The sequence below is a fragment of the Python bivittatus genome, unplaced genomic scaffold, assembly GCF_059951505.1.
Source record: "Python bivittatus isolate LINGU-HERP-01145 unplaced genomic scaffold, Pbiv_v1 ctg000410_np1212, whole genome shotgun sequence".
Lineage (NCBI taxonomy): Eukaryota > Metazoa > Chordata > Lepidosauria > Squamata > Pythonidae > Python > Python bivittatus.
Window position 1 is genome coordinate 7,293,459 of NW_028277067.1, and position 24,164 is coordinate 7,317,622.

General features: G+C 42.2%; 1 protein-coding gene across 3 annotated transcripts in view; it reads left to right on the forward strand.

Annotated features, from left to right (window-relative positions):
* The first annotated feature begins 287 nt into the window (after positions 1 to 287).
* LOC103064172 (trafficking kinesin-binding protein 1-like) overlaps positions 288 to 24,164 on the forward strand; it is a 47,383-nt gene continuing 23,506 nt past the window's right edge. The window contains exons 1-3 of one of the 3 annotated variants that reach the window (XM_088143445.1): positions 288 to 356; positions 789 to 1,027; positions 9,880 to 10,074. In XM_088143445.1, the coding sequence (XP_087999571.1) occupies positions 331 to 356; positions 789 to 1,027; positions 9,880 to 10,074 (460 nt within the window). In that variant the 5' untranslated portion in view covers positions 288 to 330. Of the gene's footprint in view, positions 357 to 788; positions 1,028 to 9,879; positions 10,075 to 19,552; positions 19,777 to 24,164 lie in introns of those variants that run through there. The other 2 variants (XM_088143444.1, XM_007443578.4) reach the window with 2 other exon arrangements.

Consider the following 24,164-nt stretch of genomic DNA (forward strand, 5'->3'; position numbering starts at 1 on the left):
GCTATACAGATCCTATACCACCATAAATTAAGCCGTGCAACCAAACATTTGCATGGAATTGAGGGAGTCAAAAACTTGGGGAGGTCCTTTCCATGGAGGGCACCAGGCTGAATAAGGCTGCAGTTGTTCATTGAAGGCAACATTTTCTGTCTTTTGATTCGGATTATGACGCCACACCCTTGAGATCTGGTGACCAAGGGAACAAAGTTCATCTTCCTTCTGTGTGGCCACCTGGTGCAAACAAGCTGGTACGTGTTGTTTTACACATTGCATCAATCTTCAGGTGCACATGATACTATTCAGTTCCATTTTTCAAATGAAGCAAGTCACATGAGGATTGAGGGAATAAGCTCCAAGTAAGTGGTGAGAGAGATTTAATTATTTAGGATTTCTGGATCCAGCTATGGACCAGAAATGGAGTCTTAGAGATATTACCTTCCCAAGACATTTTGTGGTCTGGCACAGAGCAGCAAATTGTGCCCAGCCCCCATCAACGTTTATAGTATAAAGCCAGTGATTTACTTTGGCATGTAGGAGAGAAAATCCCACAAGTATTTTTTCTCTTCTCCAGCCATAAAAATGTGGTAATATCAAATAATTCTGTGTTGCCTGAGGCAGCTACTTCGCTCTACCTCATGGTAGGGCTGGTTCTGCTTTGTGAAGTAGGGCAAGGAGAATAGAACCAACTAGAAATCAAGACTTTTAAGATTTGGAGCTTTGTTATTTAAAACAGGATTATTTAGTTCTTATTCTGCTTCTGATAGGAATGCCTGCTTTTTTCCATCCAGGTGTGGTGCAGAGTTTGAATCCTGCTCCATTCAAGGCCCAGTGCTGTGTTTTCTGCATGATAGCTACATCGTCCCTGTGACACCTGCCAAACTGGACACAGCAGGACCAGAACAGGCACACGCAGGCTGGAGCCTTTCTAACAGCAGCCATCCCCTCTTTCTTCTCAAGAAAGAGCCAGCTACATCTGCCTCAACCTCCAGCAAGTTTCAGAAACAGCACGATGCCACCACTCTCACTGGTGAGTATTACTTTACTACCTGAAGACCAAGTTCAGCTGTATCTCCTGAATACCCGTCTATACTGTAGAACAATGGAGTTTGGTAGTAATTTCCTCTCCTTAGAAAATACTGGGAGCCATAGTCCAGCAAAAAGGGATCTGACTTTCAGTAAACTCCCAAGAATTCCCAAGATGCTCTAGAAGAAACTGTGGGGAATTAAACCCTGCAAGGTCAATATCAAGCTGTGGTGTGTAGCAGTGCCCTAAAACAGGAATGAGGAATCTGTGGATCTCCATATGTTGCTGAACAATTCCTATGAGCCCCAGCCAGTGTGAAGACTGCTGGAGGTAGTTTAGCAATATCTAGAGGGCCACGGGCCCCCTATTCCTACTTTTACAGATTTTAATATTTACATCTGAATTATGTAAAACCAAAATTGACTCCTTGTGGATTCATATTTGATTCCACAATCCTATAATGTTTATAATGCTATAATGATTTCAGAGGTTAATTTCCAGGTAAGAGTATGTAGGAGCCTTCCCCATCATGACATTGTCTCAATGTGTTGGGAAAAATAATGTATGGGAACGATTTAATTGTTATCAGAAATCAGAGTGCCTCTGATAATCCTGTTTTGAATTTCAAAGATCCTTCCAGTTACTTTTGCTGATTTTTAATATAGAATGTCCATAGACAAACCATGAATCAGCAATTAAAAACAAGAATGTATGCAAATAAAACTATCTTCAAAACAGCAGAATAGCAAAAAAAAAAACCCAAACAAACTAATCTGGTAAAGTAAATTAAAAAACGCCTAATATTAAAATGAAAAATAAATAAGATGGCATTCTAAAGATAAGATTGTGTCTCCATCAAAAGGGTTCAAAACATGGCCATGTTACTGCCAGGATAAGATGGCTCATCTTATGTAGCTGGTTTGGGTTATAATGGTTGAATGGCAAATAATTAATTATTTATTTTATTGCATTTTTAATCCCATTTATGAGACTGTCTGTTTTAGGTACAGAAATGCTGATGGGTAGCAAAGAAAAGTTAAGTTCAGTTTTCTCCAACAAAAAGAAATGTGTTCCATCAGGCAATTGTGAAAAGCTGATTGAGACTAATAGTTTAAGACTCAAGGGATGCCTTATTGTATTTGAATGAGCTTAAAACTCCAAGTCCAGCTGAGCTGCATCCGAGGATACTGAGGAAAATTGGCAGTAGTCTGGTGGAATGTTTACATACTATCTTTGAGAAATCCTGGAAAATTGTCTCAGTGTCAGTTGGCTCCATATTCAAAACAGGTGAAAAGAAGGACCCAAGAAACTACAAATCAGTCAGTTGGACTCCTGTACCTAGGATCATCCTAGAGCAGATAATAAAGAAAATAATCTATAAGCACTTTGAAATTAATACAGTGATTACCAAGAAGCATGAATTTATCAAGGAGTTGGCCGAACTAGATATTTAGCTATCTAGTAACTTCTTTAATAGATTGTGGGAAGGTTATAATTGCTATATATCTCAATTTCAGCAACACATATGACAAAGTACCCCATGACATTCTGATTTGCATGACAGTTAAGTATGGGCTAGATGCCATGACAATAAAGTAGATACATAGCTGGCTAGATAATCTTATTCCAAAAGTGTTTATCAATTCTTCTTCAAACTGGAATGAAGTGTCAAATGACATTCCCTAAGGTTCAGTCCCACGTCTTTTACTCTTCAATACTTTTATTAAACAGCTTGGAAGAAGAGGTGGAAGGAATGTTTATCAATGATGCAGATGGTATAAAACAGAATGACTAACAAATATCCTAGCTATAAAATTAAAAATAATCCTGATGGGGGTTGAAGAAATGGGCTGGAAGTAAGAACAAATAAAATTTAACAGAGGCAAAGTTATTTACTTAAGACCCTGAAATCAAATATACAAGTATGGGGTGGCTTGATAATAGTACTTTTGAAAGACAACTTGGCATATTACCTTTCACTATAGACAAAAGCAGAAGAGCAGGAATTAAGAACATCTGAAGTGTCTGAAGATTCCTTATTAAGGAATAAGGCCCAGAAGTGGGGTGTTGCAAAGATGGACAACATTGAATACCAGTCTGAAGTCAGCTCACTCTCTCGGAGCCCCAGAAGTATGGTTAGACACAAGCTCTGGGGAATCCGTGTTTGTACCCCCTTGCTTCCTCTAGCTTGAGGAAAGGTTTCTTCAGGGCTAGGCATAACATCTTTCCATCCCAGCTATTATTTGGCAGGTGTGCCAATGTTCCCGTATATCAGTACACATTTTACACCCACTGTTTGCTTTCAGGCTCAAACCACGAAACCGCCTACACCAGTGTTTCTCAACCTCGGCAACTTTAAGAGGTGTGGACTTCAACTCCCACTGGCTAGGGGATTCTGGGAGTTGAAGTCCACACCTCTAAAAGTTGCCAAGGTTGAGAAACACGGACCTACACAGTAGCCAAAGTTATTGTTGCAGCAGCTAAAACAAGGCAGCAATGAACATCAAATGTAACTTCATATTGTAATCTTTTCTCTTTCATTTTCATTCAACTGTTTATTTCGATGTGGTTGTTTCTGTTGCTGATCTTTGATTGTAAATAATGAATTTGATTGATTTATGCTATTTGTATGCCACCCATTCCCGAAGTCTCTGGGTGGCCAGAGGTCAAGGCCTATATTTTGAAGGATGCCTATAAGCCAAGGAACCCTCTTTGAGGGGGCTGAAAAGTAAAAAAAAGGATTGAAAAGAACAAAGGACACTCTGGGGCCAAATCAATGGCGGCAATCCTTTTCCAACTGATATTTTCTGCTAGCACCTCAATAATGTTTATTAATGTTTATCAAGTTAAAAATAAGCAAGACCCGCTTTATCAATCTTGCAAATTAGAGGCTGAGATAAGAATAATTTGCTTAACATTTGTGTCAGACCTGCAGCCTCCAGCAGGGATTTCCTGGTTCACAGTTTATTTAGCCTTTAAGTTGCATCATTCTTTCAGGATACTGAGTTAACTACCAATAAAGAAATAGTACATTATTTTATGGAGATACTGTACAACCTTTCTGTCATAGTAAGGACAATGGTAAGTCTAGCTCTCTACCTTCTTTAGCCTAGATCAGGGTTTCTCAACCTTGGCAATTATAAGATGTGTGGACTTGAAGTCCACGTGTCTTAAAGTTGTCAAGGTTGAGATACCCTGGCCTAGATCCTTTTTTACTTGGGATTAAAATCAATATGTATCATTTGTGTGTGTGTGTGTGTGTGTGTGTGTGTGTGTGTAGCGACTGGGCTGGTAGGGTTGCAGTGTAGTGGAGGTTAGAGTTGGTTTTGGATGTCTGGAGGTTGTTTAGTCTTTTTTGGAAGGTCCTCCTGATTATCTCAGTGGGACTTCGATGGTTGTGGCTTTGGTGCTGGGAGTTTTGAATTCCTGGCGGAGCTGGGCTGCTAGGACCCTGGATTGGCTCTCCAGCTGCTTTTGATTGTCAGGACTGCCTTCGGTGCTGGTGCTGATGATCAGGCTTTTGGGGAGAGATGGCTAAGGTGGAGCTGGGGTGGACTGTGCTGGTGGCATAGCTGCGCTGCAAGTAGGGCTGCCCTTCAGTTGAGGACTCCTGCCACCACTGCTGATCAGCTGTTTAGCTCTGGTGTTCACTATGGTGGCAACGTGGCAGCAACTCCATGAGACTACTTTGGGAGGCGAGCGAGTTGGAGCAGCAGCAACGATGGTGGGGCTGGTGGTGTGATGTCAGCGCTTTGAGGGAGACCAAACTTGGAAACCAAAGTTATGAATACTAAAACTACTGTTATTCTAGAATCTTGCAAGTCTGAAAGTGCCTCCCCTCTCCCTGCCTTTATCTACAAGAGAACTAGGGAGGGTCAAGTCTGGGATGCTTTCTCAAATTACATTTCTGCTTTGGACTCAGATTTCTCTTATCTGAATGTTGTCTTGGTTGCAGCTCTTCCTCCTCTTCCCCAAGGTTATTCTCACAACACATTACATGCAGAAGAAGCAACAGTGGTGTGTGTGGAGCTGCTGGCTGGCCACTGGGGAAATTCTCCTTTTGGCTACTTGGTGATACACCTTTCATGGTGGCCTCAAAGAATATTCTCCTCCATGCATCTGTCCGCTGCCCAGCTTGAGGCAATCATCTCCCACATTGTCTGGTGGCTGAACAAGCTGGCTAGTCTCAGCTAGTCTTTGGATGCCTGGAAGGCTGAACATGGATGAAGGTGGCATCGGTCTGTGTTTGGAGACTATGAAGCCCTGGATGGGAAAAAAACAAGTTGCAGCTTAACCCTGCCATGCCTGAGTGGCTGTGTATTCTAGGTCTCCTTGATCTGGGAACTGGAGTGTTCCCACAATTGGTTCTGGATGGGGTGGCACTATCCTGCCCCGACTTGGTGTGCAATCTGAGGGTCTTCCTGGATTCAGAACTCTTGCTTGAAGAGCATGTCGCAGCTGTGACCAGGTGGGTCTTTGCACCACTGCGTCTTGTGCTCCAGTTGCACCCATTCCTGGACCAGGAGGTCTTGCACATGGTCACTCACTCCTAAGTCACTTCCTGATTGGACTGTTGCAACATACTCTACATGGGACTGCCCTTGAAGACCATCCAGAAGCTTCAGTTGGTCCACAGTGCAGCCATGCGGATAGTTATGAGTGCAGTTTGTTACACCCATGTGACATAGCTACTGGGTCGCTTTTGTAATGCTTTGTAATCATTTTTTATGTTTATTGTTTGTTTTTGTTGTATGCCACCGAGAGTCATACTGTTTGAGTTGGGCAGCCCTATAAATCTGTTGAGTAAATAAATACCCTTGAAAGCAGATTCCATTCACCTGCAAGAAGGGGGGTGTTGCCAACTAATAAGAATTATCACCCCCCCCCCCATTCTTGATCTGAGCCTTTTACAGCATCTATTGAATGCATTTGGTGGAAGGAATTGGTTGAAAAGTTACCACTCCCCACTGCGGAATGGAAGACAGCCAGGCAATGAGCTAAATTTTCTTTAAAAAAAAAAGCTACGAGCCCAGCCAATTTAAGGACTTACTTGTCACATTAATTGAAAAACAGCTAAGCTCCAGGACCATGCGCAACTGAATGCCTTTTGATTTATTTCTGAATGGTAATGTACAGGATTGCACTGTAAATTTGGTTCCATCCATACTGTTGGTTTTTAATGGAGTTTGGGAAACAATAATGGGTGGAGTTTCAAAATGTATTAAGCAAGCCACTGCTAGCTCTGCAAATTCTTGGAGATAATACACCATTTCTGAGAATCTTGCCATTTGTTTTGCTCATGTTGGGTGAAGCAGAGGAAATGTTTACAGTAGTCCATTTGGAAGGAGAGCCAATTTTAAAAGCCTGGGCAATGCCTGTGGGATTGCCAAAAACCAAAGCAATCTAAACAAAACTTCTGGCATGTCACCACTTGGTGCAGTTCCTTTTCTTTAAGGATACCAACTGATATGAAGTCTAAAAGCATGGCCTATTTGTGGGAAGAGAATAATTGCAGCTTTACTATCCACTAACATCTGCTGGTGAAAATAAATTGAAGCCACGCAGAATCTTGTGGTGTATCAAAAACAGTTATGTAATGGGATAAGCTTTCTGGACAGTAATCTCTGGGCATTTTATGGATAGTAATCCACAAAAGCTTATGCCGTAATGAAGTTGTATTTAGGATGCTATAAAACTCTTTTATTTTTTTCAATAAATATAGCTACTGCTCTTGTAACCCCAAAAAAGCTGCCAAATGCAAAAATATATTATTATTATTATTATTATTATTATTATTATTATTATTATTATTATTATTATTCCTCCTCCTCCTCCTCCTCCTCCTCCTCCTCCTCCTAGAATATTCTTTTTTATTTCATTGTTAATTAGGTGCCAACAGAGACTGATTCCTGGTGACTGCACAGTGTCCAAGCGACTTTATAATTTCAGCCTCCTACAATGTGGTGTACCTCTTTGTGTGTGCACAATTGTTGTTGTTGACACCCCTACTAGCTCCCCAAAGCAGAAATTTCACAGGCTATTCTCCCTCTACAGAGAAATTCAATAATGGGGAGATTTCATCTATTGCATTTCTGCCTCTTATGTATCCATTGGCCAATAATAGAGCTTTGTCAAAATAAAAGGAAAAAAAAGAGGGGGCAAACTGGTCTAAAGGCATGGAGTTCACTCAAAGGTATTCCAAAAACTAAGTTCTAATAAGACTCTGTAAGACAAGTTGGCATGGACCATTCTCTTTCACGAAGAAGTTACTTGAGGTCCGTGTTTTTCAACCGTGGACATTTTAAGACATGTGGACTTCAACTCCCAGAATTCCCCAGCCACCATGCTGGGAGTTGAAGTCCACACATCTTAAAATGGCCAAGATTGGAAAACACTAACCTAGCTGTTGAGCACAATCTTTGCAAGTACAGGCCTGCAGTTCTCCAGGAGATTGGAGGGTGCCACTCCCAGGAAACAGATTGCTAGCCAACTTTGAATTGAAATGAAATAACTTGCACCTGAGTGGAGCCAATTGCAAAATCTTTCTGATTGCCCTTGTGGTTAGTGCTGGATGGCATCACTGTAGGTTGAGCTGACCTTGCATTTGGCTTCTAGCAAGGGGTGGGTAAGCTTGATTGGTAGTGTCCCAACAACTATTTGTTCCTCCTTTTTCTCCTAATCTTCTGCAGCTCCAATTATTTGGGTACTTCCAATCATAATATAATATCAAAGAACAGAATGGGATCTTGGAAGGTATCTACTCCAACTCCCAACATTGCAAGAAATACAGAAGCTGCCTCAGCTCTTTCTGAAGCCTTCTGGTGGGGGAAGATCTCACCTCTGCTGCTTATATTCCTTTCTCCAGGGTCCAGGCTGAATGCACATTTCTTCCGTTTTTCCCATAGGATTTGTTCTTCATATCCTTTGATTGCTTCCTTCCTTTCTTCAAATTTCCAAGGAGTATAGAGGACTCTTAATGATAATCTCTTATTCTTTATGTCAAATGCTCAGTAGAATAAGAAGTGTTTCGTATCTTCACCACCAGGAACATAATCTGACAAGGCAGAACTACTGCCTTCACAACTAAATGCTTTGTCCTCCTAAACTTATTGACCTGTGAATGCTGGCTGGAAATTTGGTCCAACATAACTGGGAGATGGCAGACAAAGGAAGGCTGTCTTGAAGCCAAAACGTTAGCCCATTTACTTTCTCTCTTGGGAACCGAGTCGCCTTTTAGAGAGTTGGAAACTGTTTAAGAGATGTTTGGTGTATGTTTCTTTTGTCCTGCTGTTGTTTCTGGCCATTCTTTTTGAAAGATTATCAAATTCTGCAAACCCAGTTTACTGGAATATACATGCAGTAACTCCTTATTCAAACCGAGAAAACCTCTATTTCTTGCTATGCTTATTTGCCCATGGAAATCCACAAGGGGGCAGCAGAGCTCTTTCTTTGCAAGAGCATTGGTGCTAGCTAGGCAATTCTGGGAGTTGAAGTCCACACACCTTAGCATTGCGAAGGTTGAGAAACACTGGTCTAGATCGTTTCATGATAGTGGTGGGATGAGCAGAGAAACAAAAGTAAATTCTCTTTGTAGATTAAGTTGAACTGTTTTAAGAGGGCTGTGTAGCTATTTGCACACAAGCCACCCATCTGGTTTTAAGTAAAATTTCAACTTCCAGTGATTTCATATCCATGTCTATATATTTTTTATGGCAACAGTACAAAAAGAGCTTCCCGGATTTTCTTCTTAAATTTCCCAGACCTGGTATTTCCTTGAGCTCTTATCAAAAGTGGGCAGATACAATTATCTGAAAAATACTAAAATTAATAATAATGGGCAAACGTAGTAGTTCAAATCACTTTGTTGTAAGCCACCCTGTTTTTTTTTTTTTTTAAAGAGAAGGTTAACAAATGATTCAAATGCCTAAGAGATCTCTAATTTTAACAGATCTTGTTTTTGATTTCCCATTACAATGTTTTGCAAATGTCTTTTAAAATAATCAAGTTAGAGGTGAATAGTGTTGTGGCCAAACCCTGGCTCATCTAAAGCAACCAAATCACTTTGAAGATACAACATAATTTTACTAGACATGCAAATAATACAGTGTACACTGGACTCCCAGCAAAGCATAAGCAGCTTGCTGGGCAGACCTGATCAAAAGCAGAACCACAACCTATATACCTTTGGGCTACAGGTAGTCCTCATTTAGCAACCACAATTGGGACCGCAACTTGGTCGTTAGGCAAAGCGGTTACTAAGTGAAACCACAACTGTGCTTATGATCTTACTTCAGCTTTTCTTTGCTTTACAGAGCTGCAAAGGTCATAAAAATTAGGATTGGCCATAAAGTTACTTTTTCATCACTGTTGTAACTGTGAATAGTTGCTAAATGAGGCAGTCACTAAATGAGGACTGCCTACTATATTTCAAAGATAAGACGAAGAAAAAAGACAGACACAGTGTAAATTACAGCATGATGTTGGAATGTTTTTGATTAAACCCATCTGTGTGACCTTATTATTTATCCCTCCCTATTAGGTCAGCTAGCTATACTGTCTCTGAGGTATAGCCAGTGAATATAAACAGTTTGGTTTACTGGGCCACAGGTTCCTGACTAATTCCTCCTCCTAATATGAAATTGGCTTAGTTTCCCTAACATTCAAGTCATGGTATAAATAGCACGCTGGCTGAAGTAGTGCAACGTGGTAAGCCGAAATCAAGAAAATCCAGTGACATTCTATGACTAGGCACATCTCTGAGGCAATTCAGCTTCTTGAGACAAAAGGCCTTGCTTCACTTTCCCCTTTGCTGATCGAACCATCTCTCTTTGTCTCTCCCCATATTTTCTCATCAGAGCTCTGTAATAGCACCAATGTGCCTGAGGTGGAAATCATCAGCCTTTTGGGGGAACAACTGCCCGTGTATCAGCTCCGGGCAGACACAGTGTTTGGATATGACCACAGCGATTGGATTCACACACCTTTGGTCAACTCCGATGCTGCTAGTTGCCTCACACCCAAGCAGATTGCAGAGACCCTGGAATATTTCTGTAAGTAACCTTCAGGGGAGAAGTCAAACCAATCTATGAGTATAACAATAATTCTTAGCTTTTAAGGAGCACTTTTTCTGAGTCCTTGGAGTAGGATGTACCTATTGTTTTGGACAATTGCAACTATTATATGAGATGGACTATTATTATCTGTGTGGTGCAAAAGGAGGAGAAGCTGGGTGTCAGCTGTGAGATGGCGATTTGCCTGCGGTTGTGCCCAGGAAATTCTCAGAGAACTTCAGCAGAGCATTTCCCACTTCCTAATAGCTATCCTCTTATGTTACTCAGAGTGACATATCTCTAGGGCAATTACAGCACTCAACTGCTGGGCTTCTTGACTTTGTGAATCACTGGCATGGCATATGTTACTCATGCGTATTTAAGCATTTTTGCTGTACTCAGAAGGACTAGCTCCTTGCCAATCCTTTTTTATTTAATTAAGCTTTTTTTTTAAGTCATTGTGATAAAAGAATGGGAAATGCTTCCCATGATTGTTGTTATGATTGGGAGTGTGTTAAAAGAACAAGAGTAAGACCTGATTTTTTCACAAGGGGAGGTAAGACTGCATTATATATATTTCTGTGGAAATAATTCCCACCTTGTCCAGAAAAATTTAGGAAATTGTCTAAGTTCCTAAATCTTCCTTAGGAACTTGCATACTATGCTAGTCTGCAAACTATGAGTACAAACCTCAACAAGCATAGTCAGGTTGGAAAGACTCATCATCAGCGAGCCCTCTAAAATTTCAGGCAGCCTTCACTACCCTTGCTCCAAGGTGCTGTATTTATGGGGCAAAGACTGTCATAAGGACTTACTAACCTCCTTCACTTGGTTCTGAATTGCCCATTTACTAAGAGTGCATCATATGTTAAATCATAAGGAAACTAAACACACTAAGTTTGCATTACGCATGAAGCCACAAAAAAACGGATTATTTGTGATATTTGTGTTGTGGCTAGCAAACCATCACAGCCACCTCTGCCCTGCTGCTTTGTGAAAAACCGTGTTTTTACATGGTTTGTTTTGATTTCAGCCTCTGAGTGCTAAGTAAACCTATGAAGATGCTTTCTAGTGAATTAAACGATTGAACTGTTGTTTAGTCCAGATTGATCTTCTGTGGGGAATAAAGAAGCCAGGGCCTTTTCTAACCTGCGTTATTTGAAATTTTCCAACTCCTCCAGAGGTGAACATTTTATGATGTACATCATTGTTTTTACAATGTTTTCAATTCTTTTGTATTTTACTATGTGTGTATGTATGTATGTGTGTATATGTGTATGTGTGTGTGTGTGTGTGTTTAATTTTATAGCATCACTTTATTTCGTGTGATAAATTCAAGATGCCTCACTTGGGTTTTTTTTTTTCCTTACCTACCTTTCCTTGCCCTGTGTCACTTTTGGGGATTCTGGCAGGTGAGCTTGACCTCTGGAAGAACTGAGTTTGGGGACTTGGAAATTTTCTGCAACAGTGATTTTTTTAGCACTGAAGGGGACTTTGGCCTGTCTCCCTCAAATACCTCTCTGCACCTGTGGGAGCTCCTTCAGCACCCACTTGGCAGGATGTCTAATTTCTACATTTTGAGAATTAAATTAACTGGAATTACTTCTAAATTTCAAGGAATGCACTATTTCTATTCTCCCCCCCCCCACCATGTGCCTGTTGTTTATCACTCTCTTTTGTGTTCACTGTTATACAATGGGGACACCCAGGTTCAAGGCCACACTCAGCTATGGAAGTTCACTGGGTGACTTTGGACCACTTGTTCTCTCTCAGGCCAACCTATATCACAGGGTTGTTGTTGCTGTGGGAAAAAATCAGAGGAGGGAGTGCTATGTACACTGCCTTGAGCTCCTAAATGAAAGATGAGATGTAATTCTAACAAATAAATGAAAATGTTTTGGCTTAAGATGTTGAAACTCCTCTTCCTTCCTCACCAATAGATGACTTCCTTGCCAGCTCTGCTGGCCCTCAACCAATATCCTTATTTCTCCTCTCTCCCTTTACCCTCAAAGGTCTCTGTGAGTTAATCTCATTTTAACAGATCAGCTCAGGAGATTTCTAGACCTCTGTAGAATATACTTGTATCTGAACACCAGAGTTTTCTTACTGCCCTGTTTATGCTCCTTTCTGTGTTTCTTCATTGGAAGACCTGAAAGACCAGGTTAGGGACAGATTGTCATGGAGAAAATCTATGTGGTCACTAAGAATCGACAATGACTTGATGATACCTAATCTGTGTATCCAGCTTCTATAAGCGACTCTTGTAATGAAGGAGGCAGCTTCATTCTTAAGGACAGTTTGACAAGCAGCTCCCTCCTTCTCAAGTGTCTTCAAAAATAATTTTTGAACTAGAAAGAGGGAGTCAAATCCATATTCATACTGTTGCTTTGGGAAGGATGGCCTGATTCCCAATGAAATGAAATGAAATTATCTATCTATCTATCTATCTATCTATCTATCTATCTATCTATCTATCTATCTATCTATCTATCTTGTAGTGGTTAGAACACCGCCTTTGATGCAGGAGACTGGGGTTCAAATGCCGGCTAGTGCCTACTTTACCAGTAGGGGTCCTTGGGCAAAGACCCCCTAACGCTTCACCTGGCTACCTCAAATATGAGAGTGACATGAACTAAGAGAGTCATGCTGGCTTGGACGCCACCCGGATTAACAAGGTCCGCGTCAGATGTTGGGGAATCAGGACAATCTGACGATAAGTGGGCTACTGGAACAAACCATACATGGACGAGACAAGAGAACTTGGAATTGATGGAATGCTACAACAGCAGACCTAATGAGAGGGGATATATGAAACGTGTGAGGGTACTATGGATAGACAGAAGGCCTACATCCACACTAACTGAGAAACAACTGGTTACCCAGTGCTTCAACATAGTGAAGAGGAAGCTGCTCTCACAACTTGAGATAGAACAACTCCACTTTACAACCGGGACTCAAGCAGACCTGGAAGAACAACTGGATGTGCAGCCAACACCTGAAGCTGGAATGTCACTGCCACCCCCTCCATTACAGAGCACAGCAGCTGATATGATTCAGAAGATCATGGATAAACTAGTTACAGTCAACCCTCGAGACCAATTACCAAGGCTCAGTGGAGAAGTACCATTGGATAGTATGCTAGAAGATGCCAATAGAGCCCTCCAGACAATCCCTACTATCACCATAACTCAAATCAATGAACTGGTATACGCTACAGCCACTGTAATCCTGGAAATGCTTGGCTACATGATCAAGAAGAACAGCAGTACATACCCCCCCCCCCCCCCCCCGGAAAATGAGATTGGAGGCTAAGATCAAGGCAACTTGGAGAGAAGTCAGTCAGCTGGTGGAACTACAGAAGGATAAGAGTCGGCTACTGAAAAAATATATGGGCCTGACTCCATCTGGAACCCTGGAGACTGCTAAACAAAGGCTCACAGCACTGGCTGCCAGACTAAGGAGATACACTACAGAAGCAGAGGCCAAGAAATTAAATGCCCTGTTCTCCAAAGAACCATCCAAAGTGTACTCCCAACTGTAGTGCAACCACACAGTAACAGCAGAGCCACCAGCAGCGGAAACTGAACGGTACTAGAAGAACATGTGGGAGAAAGAGAAGACACATAACACCAGTGCAAACTGGCTGCAGGACCTGAAAACAGACCACAGGAATCTCCCAGAACAGGAACCAGTCACAGAATCCAGCAGTGGGTCAAGAACATGAAGAGCTGGACAGCACCTGGTCTGGACATGATCCATACTTACTGGCTAAAGAAACTAACAGCAGTGCATGAATGCCTAGCAGCACAGATGAACCAGTTGCTAGCAGCAGGCTCCCACCCAGACTGGCTAACACAAAGAAGGACAGTGCTGATCATGAAAGACCCCCACAAAAGAACAGCATCCAACTACTGGCCAATAACCTGCCTCCCCACAACATGGAAAGTCCTATCAGGTATCATAGCTGCCAAGCTATAGGATCGTATGGGCCAGTAGCACAGCTCAGAAGGGCATTGAGAACAACACCAAAGGCTCAAAACACCAATTGCTCATAGATAGAGCAGTCACCCAAGACTCAAGGTCTAGACAGACCAATCTGAGCACAGCCTGGATTGACTACAGGAAAGCCTATGATTCAATGCCACACACATGGATCTGGGAGTGCCTGGCACTATACAAAGTCAACAGAGCACTAAGGACCTTCCTCAAGAACTCAATGGAACCGCGGAAGACAACACTGGAACTCAACTTAAGACATCTTGCACAAGTGGCCATCAAGTGCAGCATATACCAAGGTGATGCATTGTCCCTGCTGCTGTTCTGCATAGGCTTGAACTCCCTCAGCCACATAATCACAAGGACTGGATATGGATGCAAGTTCAAGAGTGGAACTATCATTAGCCACCTCCTCTACATGGATGACATCAAACTGTATGTTAAGAGTGAACGAAACATTGACTCACTGATCCACCTGACATGGATCTACAGTGAGGACATTGGAATATCATTTAGACTGGAGAAGTGTGGCCAGATGGTAGTAAAGAAAGGGAAAGTAGTTAAGACTGATGGGGTGGAACTACCAGCAGGCCACATAGCAGACATACAGACCAGCTACAAGTACCTTGGTATCCCACAGTCACACAGGAACCACGATGAGGAGGCAAGGAAGACAGCAACATCCAACTACCACCAAAGGATAAGACAGGTCCTGAGGAGCCAGCTCAGTGGGAAGAACAAGATCCACGCCATCACACATACACCCTGCCAGTCATCAGATACCCTGCCGGTATAGTGAGCTGGCCAAAAGAGGACATGGAGGCTACTGATGTGAAGACCCGGAAGCTCCTCACAATGTACGGAGGTTTCCACCCCAAGTCCAACACCCAGAGATTGTATACCAGCTGCAAAGAGGGTGGGAGGGGTATGATGAGTGCCTAAGCCACTGTCCTGGACGAAACCTGGAGCATCCAGGAATACAACAGTAAGATGGCACCCAAAGATGAGAATGCCTCAGGCAGCAGCAGACATGGGAGGAAGTTCAAGTGGAGGAAGTACCATGGCAAGACAAGCCCCTGCATGGGATGTACCATCGACAGATAGCTGAGGTGGCTGACATTGGGAAATCCTACCAGTGACTGGAAAGGGCTGGACTAAAAGACAGCACTGAGGCACTGGTCATAGGAGCAGAAGAACAGGCACTAAGCACCAGATCCATAGAAGCAGGGTCTACCACACTAGACAGGACCCAAGGTGCAGATTGTGCAAAGGGGCTTCAGAAACAGTCCAACACATAGTGGCAGGGTGTAAGATGCAGGCAGGAACAGCATATACTGAACGGCACAACCAAGTAGCTGGCATTGTATACAGGAACACCTGCACAGTGTATGGGCTAGACCCCCCCAAAGTCCAGATGGGAGATTCCACAGAAGGTTGTGGAGAATAACAGGGCTAAGATCCTGTGGGACTTCCAGATCCAGACGGACAGGCAGGTACTGGCCAATCAACCAGACATCATGGTAGTAGACAAAGACCAGAAGACAGTGATAGTGATAGATGTAGCAGTGCCAAATGACAACAACTTCAGGAAGAAGGAGCATGAGAAGCTGGAGAAGTACCAGGGCCTGAAGGAAGAAATAGAGGGGATGTGGTAAGTAAAGGCCAAAGTGGTCCCAATGGTGGTAGGAGCACTCGGGGCTATGACTCCCAAGCTGGGAGAATTGCTCCAACAGATCCCAGGAACAAGAGCAGAGCTCTCTGTGCAGAAGAGTGCAGTGCTAGGAACAGCTAAGATACTGTGCAGAACCCTCAAACTCCCAGGCCTCTGGTAGAGGACCCAAGATTGAGGAAGACACGTACCATCCATGGGGCGAGAGGGGAATTTTTATATATATATAAAATTTTATTATATATACATATACATACATACATACATACATACATATATATATATATATACGTATACATATACATATACATATACATATACATACATACATACATACATACAGTGGAACCTTGGGTTACAAACGCTTCTGTTAATGAACTTTTCAGGTTACGACCAGCTCCGGCCGCAAAATTTTGCTTCGGTTTGTGAACTCCGCCTCGGGGTATGTACAGGATACGTGGCCATTTTCTGCCCCTGATACGTGGTCCGCGGCCATTTTTCTGCCCCTGACACGTGGTCCGTGGCCATTTTTCCGCCCCTGACACGTGGTCGTAGGGAGGGGGACTCTCCCTCCAAGCAATAGCCGCCTCCCTGTCCTCCATGCCAGAACGGATTAATGGTAATTACATTGAACCTTATGGGGAAATTTGCTTCGGGTTGCGACCAATTCGGGCTGCGACCAGAGTTACGGAACGAATTAAGTTCGTAGCCCGAGGTACCACTGTATATATATATATATTATATATATAGAATTTTATTTTATATAGAGAGAGAATTTTATTTTATATATATAGAATTTTATTTTATTTTATATATATATATATATATATATATATATATATATATATATATATATATATGGTCTATGCCACTTTAGATAGCAAGTAGATGTGTGTATGTTTAAAGCTTATGTGCCATCAAGTTGTTGTCAACTCCTAGTGACCACACAGATACTGTAGTTCTTCTCCATGATGATCTATCCCTAACCTGGCCCTTCAGGTCTTTCAATGGAGTGCCCATGACCACTATAACTGAGTCCACCCACCTTGCTGCTCTCCTTCTCTTTCCTTCCACCTCTCTCAGCATTAGATCCTTCTCCAGAGAGAAGGTGCATAAGGTGTCCAAAGTAGGACAATTTGAGCCTGATGATTGATGGTTACTGCATTGAAATAAAAATTAATAAAAGTCCTTACTTATGTCAGAATTCTTCCTGACCTCAAGATTTCTATGTGCGGGGGCCTCTTTGTATATAAAGTCTATATAAGGACTTCTGGGGAAAGATGGTAGACTGATGTCTATTCTGTCACAGAAGTTCTGCCTACCTGCCATTTGAAGTTAGTTCACTAGGTGTAGCTGCAGTCCTAGGAACCCTTGTGCTTGTGAAGACAGTCTTTCCCAACCGTTGGTCCCTCAGGTATGTTAGGACCTCAGTTCTTAGCCAGGATTCAATCCACTTGAAAGAACAGACTTTCAGTCCTGCGTTTGGGTCAGCGGGAGTAATTGTGATCAGAGGTGCTGCAGTCAAAATTGGCCATGGCTCCATCCTTGTGACTGAAAGTTTCTAAAAAAAAAAAAAAAGGCCTAATGCTGGCCAACTCAACTTTTATTTCCACCCATTGTTTACTCACTCCTTTGAGCTGCATCCAGCTGCCATCCTCTAACTCTATCCTCTTCATTCCCTTGTTTTGTGCTTTTTGGAATTCTTTGGTGTGGAAGGCCAAGAGCTTTACCCAGAGGGCAGATGTTTTAGACCCCCCTACACAGAGAGACCCCCATCCAAAATACTGTTCAGGATTTATCTAGTGAATCAATTGTCTTTATTCAAGGCACTTAAATAAGTCAAAAACACCACTCCAAGAGTTCTTTCACTTCTTTGAATTGTCCCACACTTTTCTATTTACTGGGCCATTGACACCAATGGATAAAAATTACATAGGATTCAATAGAGGAAAGATTGGAGGATGGGGCCAAAATTGTCATTTTGCTCTCAAGTCTTCAATTCATAGAAATGTCCTGGAGAGGACTAGAATGTGGAAGGATGGTGTTCAACTGTGTAAATATGTGTTCAGTCATGGCCCCTTTCCTAAACTGTCTTGAGATCCCCTGGCAGGGTAATCAGATTATGCCGAAGGGAGAAACCAAAGCAGAACAGCTCATTTCGGAAGGCCAATGGCATGTGCTAATGTAGAGGGAAGAGGAAATGGAATGGCCTTGAAGGACAGGAGGAAGAGCCACTACCGAAGCAACAGTCAGATAAGCAGGGCTTAAGTCTGGGCCAAGAAACTAATTGGAGAAAACATTTCAGACAAGCCTCTCCCTAGTTCACAGCACATTCAGACTTGCAAGATTCTGTTACTATACCTGTTTACAATAAAAGTAGTCCTGACCTACATGGCATTGGTTCTTTAGTCTGGTCTACCTCGTAGGGCTGATAGCTATAGAGGACTTTCCTTATTTACTTCTACAGCCAGCTCAACAATACATGTCATGATTACAATCACATAACTTTCTGAGTCTCTTGCTGAGGGTCTCTGACCCAAAGGCAGCCTAGTTGTGGATCAAGAAGCCAAAGCTCGGGGGTAGTGAGCTCCGGATGCTATTCAAGGCAGGAGAATGAGAAACAAACATCTGGTTATTCAATTGTTTGTTTTTATTAAAGTTAGTATACCAGCCGTTTACAATCAATCATAAAATCCATATTAAAATCAGACGCCTGTTTAAAAAGATGTGGTTTTAGGGACTTGGTCCTTAGAAAAGTTCCCGTGCAAATTCTTGAAATGAGTAAAAACTGCAATAACCTTGACAGCTGAAGTTCAGGATGGATTGAATTTTTCAGATTAGACTACCACACCACTAGGGTTTTCTGTCTCTGCCACTAACCCATCTTACATTACCCTTTGCCTGGCATGTGTGACAGATCTTACCAGCATCTCCCAATTATTCACAGCCCTCTCAAAACCGAGGGTGCCCCCTAAATGACAAATACTGGTTTTGCTCCCTCTGCTTTGCCTTTTGTTAGCAAAAGTGCTCTTTGCACCAAAACATTCCATTATTAAAGCCCAAATGTCATTTATTTGCAGCTACCTTTAAACGTTTTTCATATTACCTGAAATGTCATGACTGCTAGAAATTTTGGCACTGCAGAAACATATATTAGGTGGTTCCATTTTCTTGGTTTTGCTTAAAAAACAACACACTTACCCCCCGGGAAACTTTTACATATTTCATTCATCCCTAAAGGCAAGATGATTAACATTTGGCTTTTAATAGCACACTTCCCATTTTTTTCTCTGCTAGCCGATCCATGTTCGTGAGTTAAAAAAAAAAAAAGGAAATGCTAATTCTTCGGGCTTAATCCTGAGAAAGAAGAGTGCGTTGGAGAAATGGCTGAAGTTGCGCCAGCCACCCTCCCATTCAAAAATACTGCAGAATGCGGGAGCTGGGATGGACCACTGAGCTGCATAACAATAGGGGGAGGCTAGCTTTACCCCCTCACCCACGACACCTTTGCTGTTTACATTTCAGCTCTACTATCGAATCCTAGCCTTCGGCTCTCCTATAAAAACCTTTCACCTTCATCACTTCCCTCTCTTTCTTACCCCAATATTGCGGGGTCAAGCTATTCAGCTATTTTTTCCCCCCATTCCTCCGTTTTGCCCGGGAAGGTGGATTCTTCCCAAACAGGTGGACCGCAGATTCTATAAATGTATGTAGGGCGCTGGTGGTGCGAGCGGAGGCTGCAATGCAAATTAGCGCGCCGGAGGAGAGCGAGGGTTTCTGAGCCGAGCGAGACACGCGGCTTTCTGACGCAGCTGATAGGCGTCTGCTCGGCTTCGCCTGTTCCTCCTCTCGCAAGGTGAACGGGCGAAGGGACCGGATCGCTCGTCCCGCGGGGTTAATGTTGCCCACCGAGGCGGAGACTTTTCTGGGCTCGCCCGGGATGGAATTCTGGATCAGCCCCGCCGCTTACGATGAAGTCAGCGGGAACGCTGACCTGGGCGGTAGCGAGGATCTCATATCCCAGGAATTGGAGGAGGGTAAGGAGGAGGAAGAAGGGGTGCTGTTGGCCTGGGCCGCGGTCTTCTCTCGCCCTTTCCTTGTGGAGGGAAAAGCTGCCGCGCTATCGTGTTCCTTTTTATCTTTCTCAGCTGTACCTCTTGACAGAAGCACGGCGCTTGGAAGGTGGTGTTTCTCAACCTCAGCAACTTTTAAGGTGTGTGGACTTCAGTTCCCAGAATTCCCCAGCCAGCATGCTGGCTGAGGAATTCTGGGAGTTGACATCCACACATCTTAAAGTTGCTAAGTTTGGGGGGGGGGGAACTGCTCTAGAGAACTTTCTTTTCAGCAAAGTTATCATCCAGGTGTATCAGACTATAATTTCCATCATCCTCAGCCAGCACCGTGTCTAATCTTGCAGTCCAGAATATTTGAAAGGCTCCAGTTTAAGAAAGGCCAGTCTAGACCTGCTGGTGAAATGCAGTGAATGCTCTAGGAAAAGAGGCAGGTGTATGTCTGGGGTAAACTCTTTGTAACCCACTTGCAGGACAATGTCCAGGTGAGGCTGCCTGCCTGGCTGTATAGAAGATTGCCCTCTTGTTTCTCTCTGGACTTGCCTTTGTAGCTTTGATGATTTACCCAATGTGTATAGATCTGCAGATTGCTGCTTTCCCCATCAGTTTATTTTCAAGGCTGTAATATTTTTCTGTTTGCCAAGGGTGTGATTTAAAAAAAACCCACAACTTGTTTAGGTTGAAAAACTGGCTCCCAACTCTGTTGATTTAATTGAGTCTGCACAGGATTGGTTGGAGATGGTGGGAATTGTAGTGTAAGACCTTGGGAAGGTACCAGCTTGGGAAGGACTGTTTAGTACTGGTTTTTTCCATCAATTCTTAAGCTGTCTTATCAGAATCTCATGGTCCTATATAGACAGGCACAAGGAAAAGAGAAATCTTGGACCCCACCTCTTGACTGTTGCATTCCAGCTGTATGAATGTCCTGTCTTCAAACCTTGTTTGCCTTTTTAACCTATCAAAATAAAACAGGAAATAGTAATTCTTGGAAATAAGTCCAAGCGTCTTCTTGAAAATTAGGTGAGGAGGCATGTGTGTGAGAAAAGCTTCATTTTTATGTTATTGCCAGCAAGTATGACAAAGAATAACAAGGCAAGTTGTGAGATAGTTTGATTGTGAAAAAATTTTAGAGAAAGGGAGCAGTAAATGCAAGAGTTTAAACTTTCTTGGCAATTATTGGAGGGATTCTCCTAGACAGATAATCTTGCTTCTAAAAAGGGAGAGAGGATCTAATGTCATTTTTCATATGTGCTCATCTAACTTAAGGAGAGGGGATGGAAACATAGAAATAGTTGAAATGTGCAGAGATTAGTCGTATAAGAATATTACCCCTTTAATTTTAGGGCAATCAAGGATGAAGCACATTTTTCATTTTCTTTTACATTTGAATGGATTTTCTTACAATCTGGGCCATTTTGAACTTTGCAGATTTATGTGTGACCCCAATCGTGTGTTTGGAATAAGTCCAGAAATGTGCATTATATAAATTGGCTTCCTGCAGTTTTTCTGTGAAGTGTACATGCAGTGATAATGTGTGCATGTTGTTTTGTTTTTGCTGTGCAATATGAAGCTCTTAGTTCATAGGAATGGATCCATATATTAAACTTTTGATTACTTGCCATAGTATTAGTTGCACCTAGATGTTTGTCTTTAATTAAAAAAAACAGGCAATGCAAGTAAAAGCTCTTACGAGCTTCTGATTGAAATGGTTCATTGATACATTCAGTACATGATGATATTTTGGCCTCTGAATGCTGAGCACACTCCTGCTGACTTGCATTTTCATTGTATGTTCTGTGATCCTTTAAGAAAGTGGACTATAACTGTTCCAGTTTAAGAAATATTCTGAAAGAAGGCTGACATCCTAACTATTGTGCCCCCCATGAGCAAGTCATCTGTTCATATGTGGGACAAAGCTCCACTGATTCTGCTATGGGGCCTGAGGATAATCTGGTAGATTACAGCCTCCTGAGCAAGGTGGAACAGCCTTAAAATAAATCCAGAGGTGATACTGTCTCCTAGCAAGATGTTCCTTCCATTTGCCTATATTAGTAATCATCTCTGGAATAAAAGAGGGAAATGTGTTTTTAAAAACAGCTGTTCATCACAAGCTCTACTTGTTTCTTTCAAGATACTTTCTTGTTGAGCAGGTTACTGAAATGTTCTTTTACCGTCAAGGCAGGGAACCTGTATAGCCATCTTATTTTTATTAAACTATTATCTCAGGATTATAATTGAATACATTTATTATCTGAGCATAACCATGTTATAGGAATGGCTGTAAAATTGGTTGCTTTTGTTTGTGGAGAACTGTCTTAGCTGTTTTCATAGAAAAGTAGAATGCAAAAATACCACTACAGATGTAAAATGTTACTTTTTATGGGGATGCCTAATAAGGCCACACCTATAGATCATCTTTTGGTGACCTGGCATATGGACCTGCTGGCTGGAGGTGATGGGAATTTTAGATCAGCACATCTGGAGGACACTGGGTTTGAAAGGCTGATCTGGAATATCCACCAAACCTTAAGTCAGCATCCCATCGGTTCCGTCTCCTGTAGTTTTTCTTCTCTTGGTCCAAATGTTTGTGTCTGAGAAACCTGATGCTGCTTAATAGGCTAAGTTTTGGATTGATTGACTATAAAAAAAGTGATCAGCGATAGTATATCACACCCCTATTTTACTTTGTGACAGATGCCCCTTGTACCTCATTTGCAGTGAATGTAATCTAAGAGTAAAGATTTTAAAAAGTCCATCCTTCTAAAGTATCCATGAGCTATCCATGCATTGTTGTGATGGAAATTAAATTCCTTTGAGAAAGATTCAATAGCTCCACTCTACTGCCATCATATATGGGGCACAGAGGTCACTTTCTCCCAGGTCACTGTGAATTGAGCTAAAGATTTTTTGGTTTGGTTTGTCCTACCATCTTGGGGGCTGTTGTCAACCTTGCGAGGGAGTCCAGACAAGAAGCACACCTAGGAGTACCAGCTCACTCTTTATTATAAGGTTACATTAACAGAATCTCACAAGTCTGAAAGTACATCTCTCCTCCCTCACCTTTACAGTCCAAGAAACTAGGGAGGGTCCCTTCTGAGACATTTGCCACACCCCCATTTCTTCTGCGGGCTCAACTGCCTCTGCCTCATCTGACTGCCTACTTTGTGGTTCTTCCTCCTGTCTCTCAAGGTCATTCCCACATACCATTACATATACTGAATGTTATATGGTTTGTGTGAAATATATGGAATTGTCTATTCTTGGGTATGGCTTTTTCGATGTAGTCTTGAGGAATTATATGTGCCTAATTCTGTCCTGAGACATGACTTCATTTTACAGACTGAAGGTTTTCTACTAAATCTACATGTCTCCCAGAGGCATCATTGCCCAGGCCTTGGTGGAACATTTAGTAAAATGATGTTCCTTGCTAATTATTTCTTTAAATGGCATTTTAAAGAATGGCAAGTGTTTGTCTTTTACATAGCTACTTCTTTCAAGAGCCTTGTGAGGTCATGCCTCTTCAATTCACATATAACAGGTAAGAATCCTGAGGATGATCTATAGCAGCCTTCCCCAACCTGGGGATGTGGTGAGATTTATCATGTCGGCTGGGAATTCTAAGAGTTTCCAACATGAAGGGCACTTGGTTGGGGAAGGCTGGCATATAATAAGTTAGCCTTCCCATAGCTTGGGTATCCTACTCCCAGAATTCTCAGCAATATACCAGCTGGCTGGGGAATTCTGGGAAGTTGATCCACACACTTTGGAGGTGTCCAGATTGAGGAAGGCCATAATAAATTATCTGCTTACCTTGTTAATGAAAGAGCATGATCTGGAATTATGTAAAATGAGCAGCATATAGTTACAGTGTGCAAACTATCTTCTTCCATGAGAATGAGAGCAGCAAAGTAAGGAATTAAAAGCATATTTCCATAGACCTTTGCTGTAGCATTTTCACTGAGTTCAGTGCAGTTCCTGTCCATAGTACTGTATTTATTCAACCTTATTCCCAGTTACTGGATGGTATAGAAAGATAACATTCTGTATAGAGTTATTAACCTGAGAGACATTCAGACAGAAACATTAGTTTAAACAAACCAGCAATTTCTCCCACCCCCCACCCCTTATTTTTATTTCCAGACTGAACTTGTTGGCCTTGTCTGAATTGGAAAAGATTGAACTGCCACCCCCTTTCTGAACTTTTGGGGCAGAAACAAAAAGGACAATAGGAGGGCTACCCATATTGGACAGATGCTCTGCATGGAATAGCCGGACAAAGATGGCTTCTAAAACTTGCATAGCTGCTTTGTTCATCCATGCTTTGCTGGAAAACATTCATGCTCTAATTATTTCCA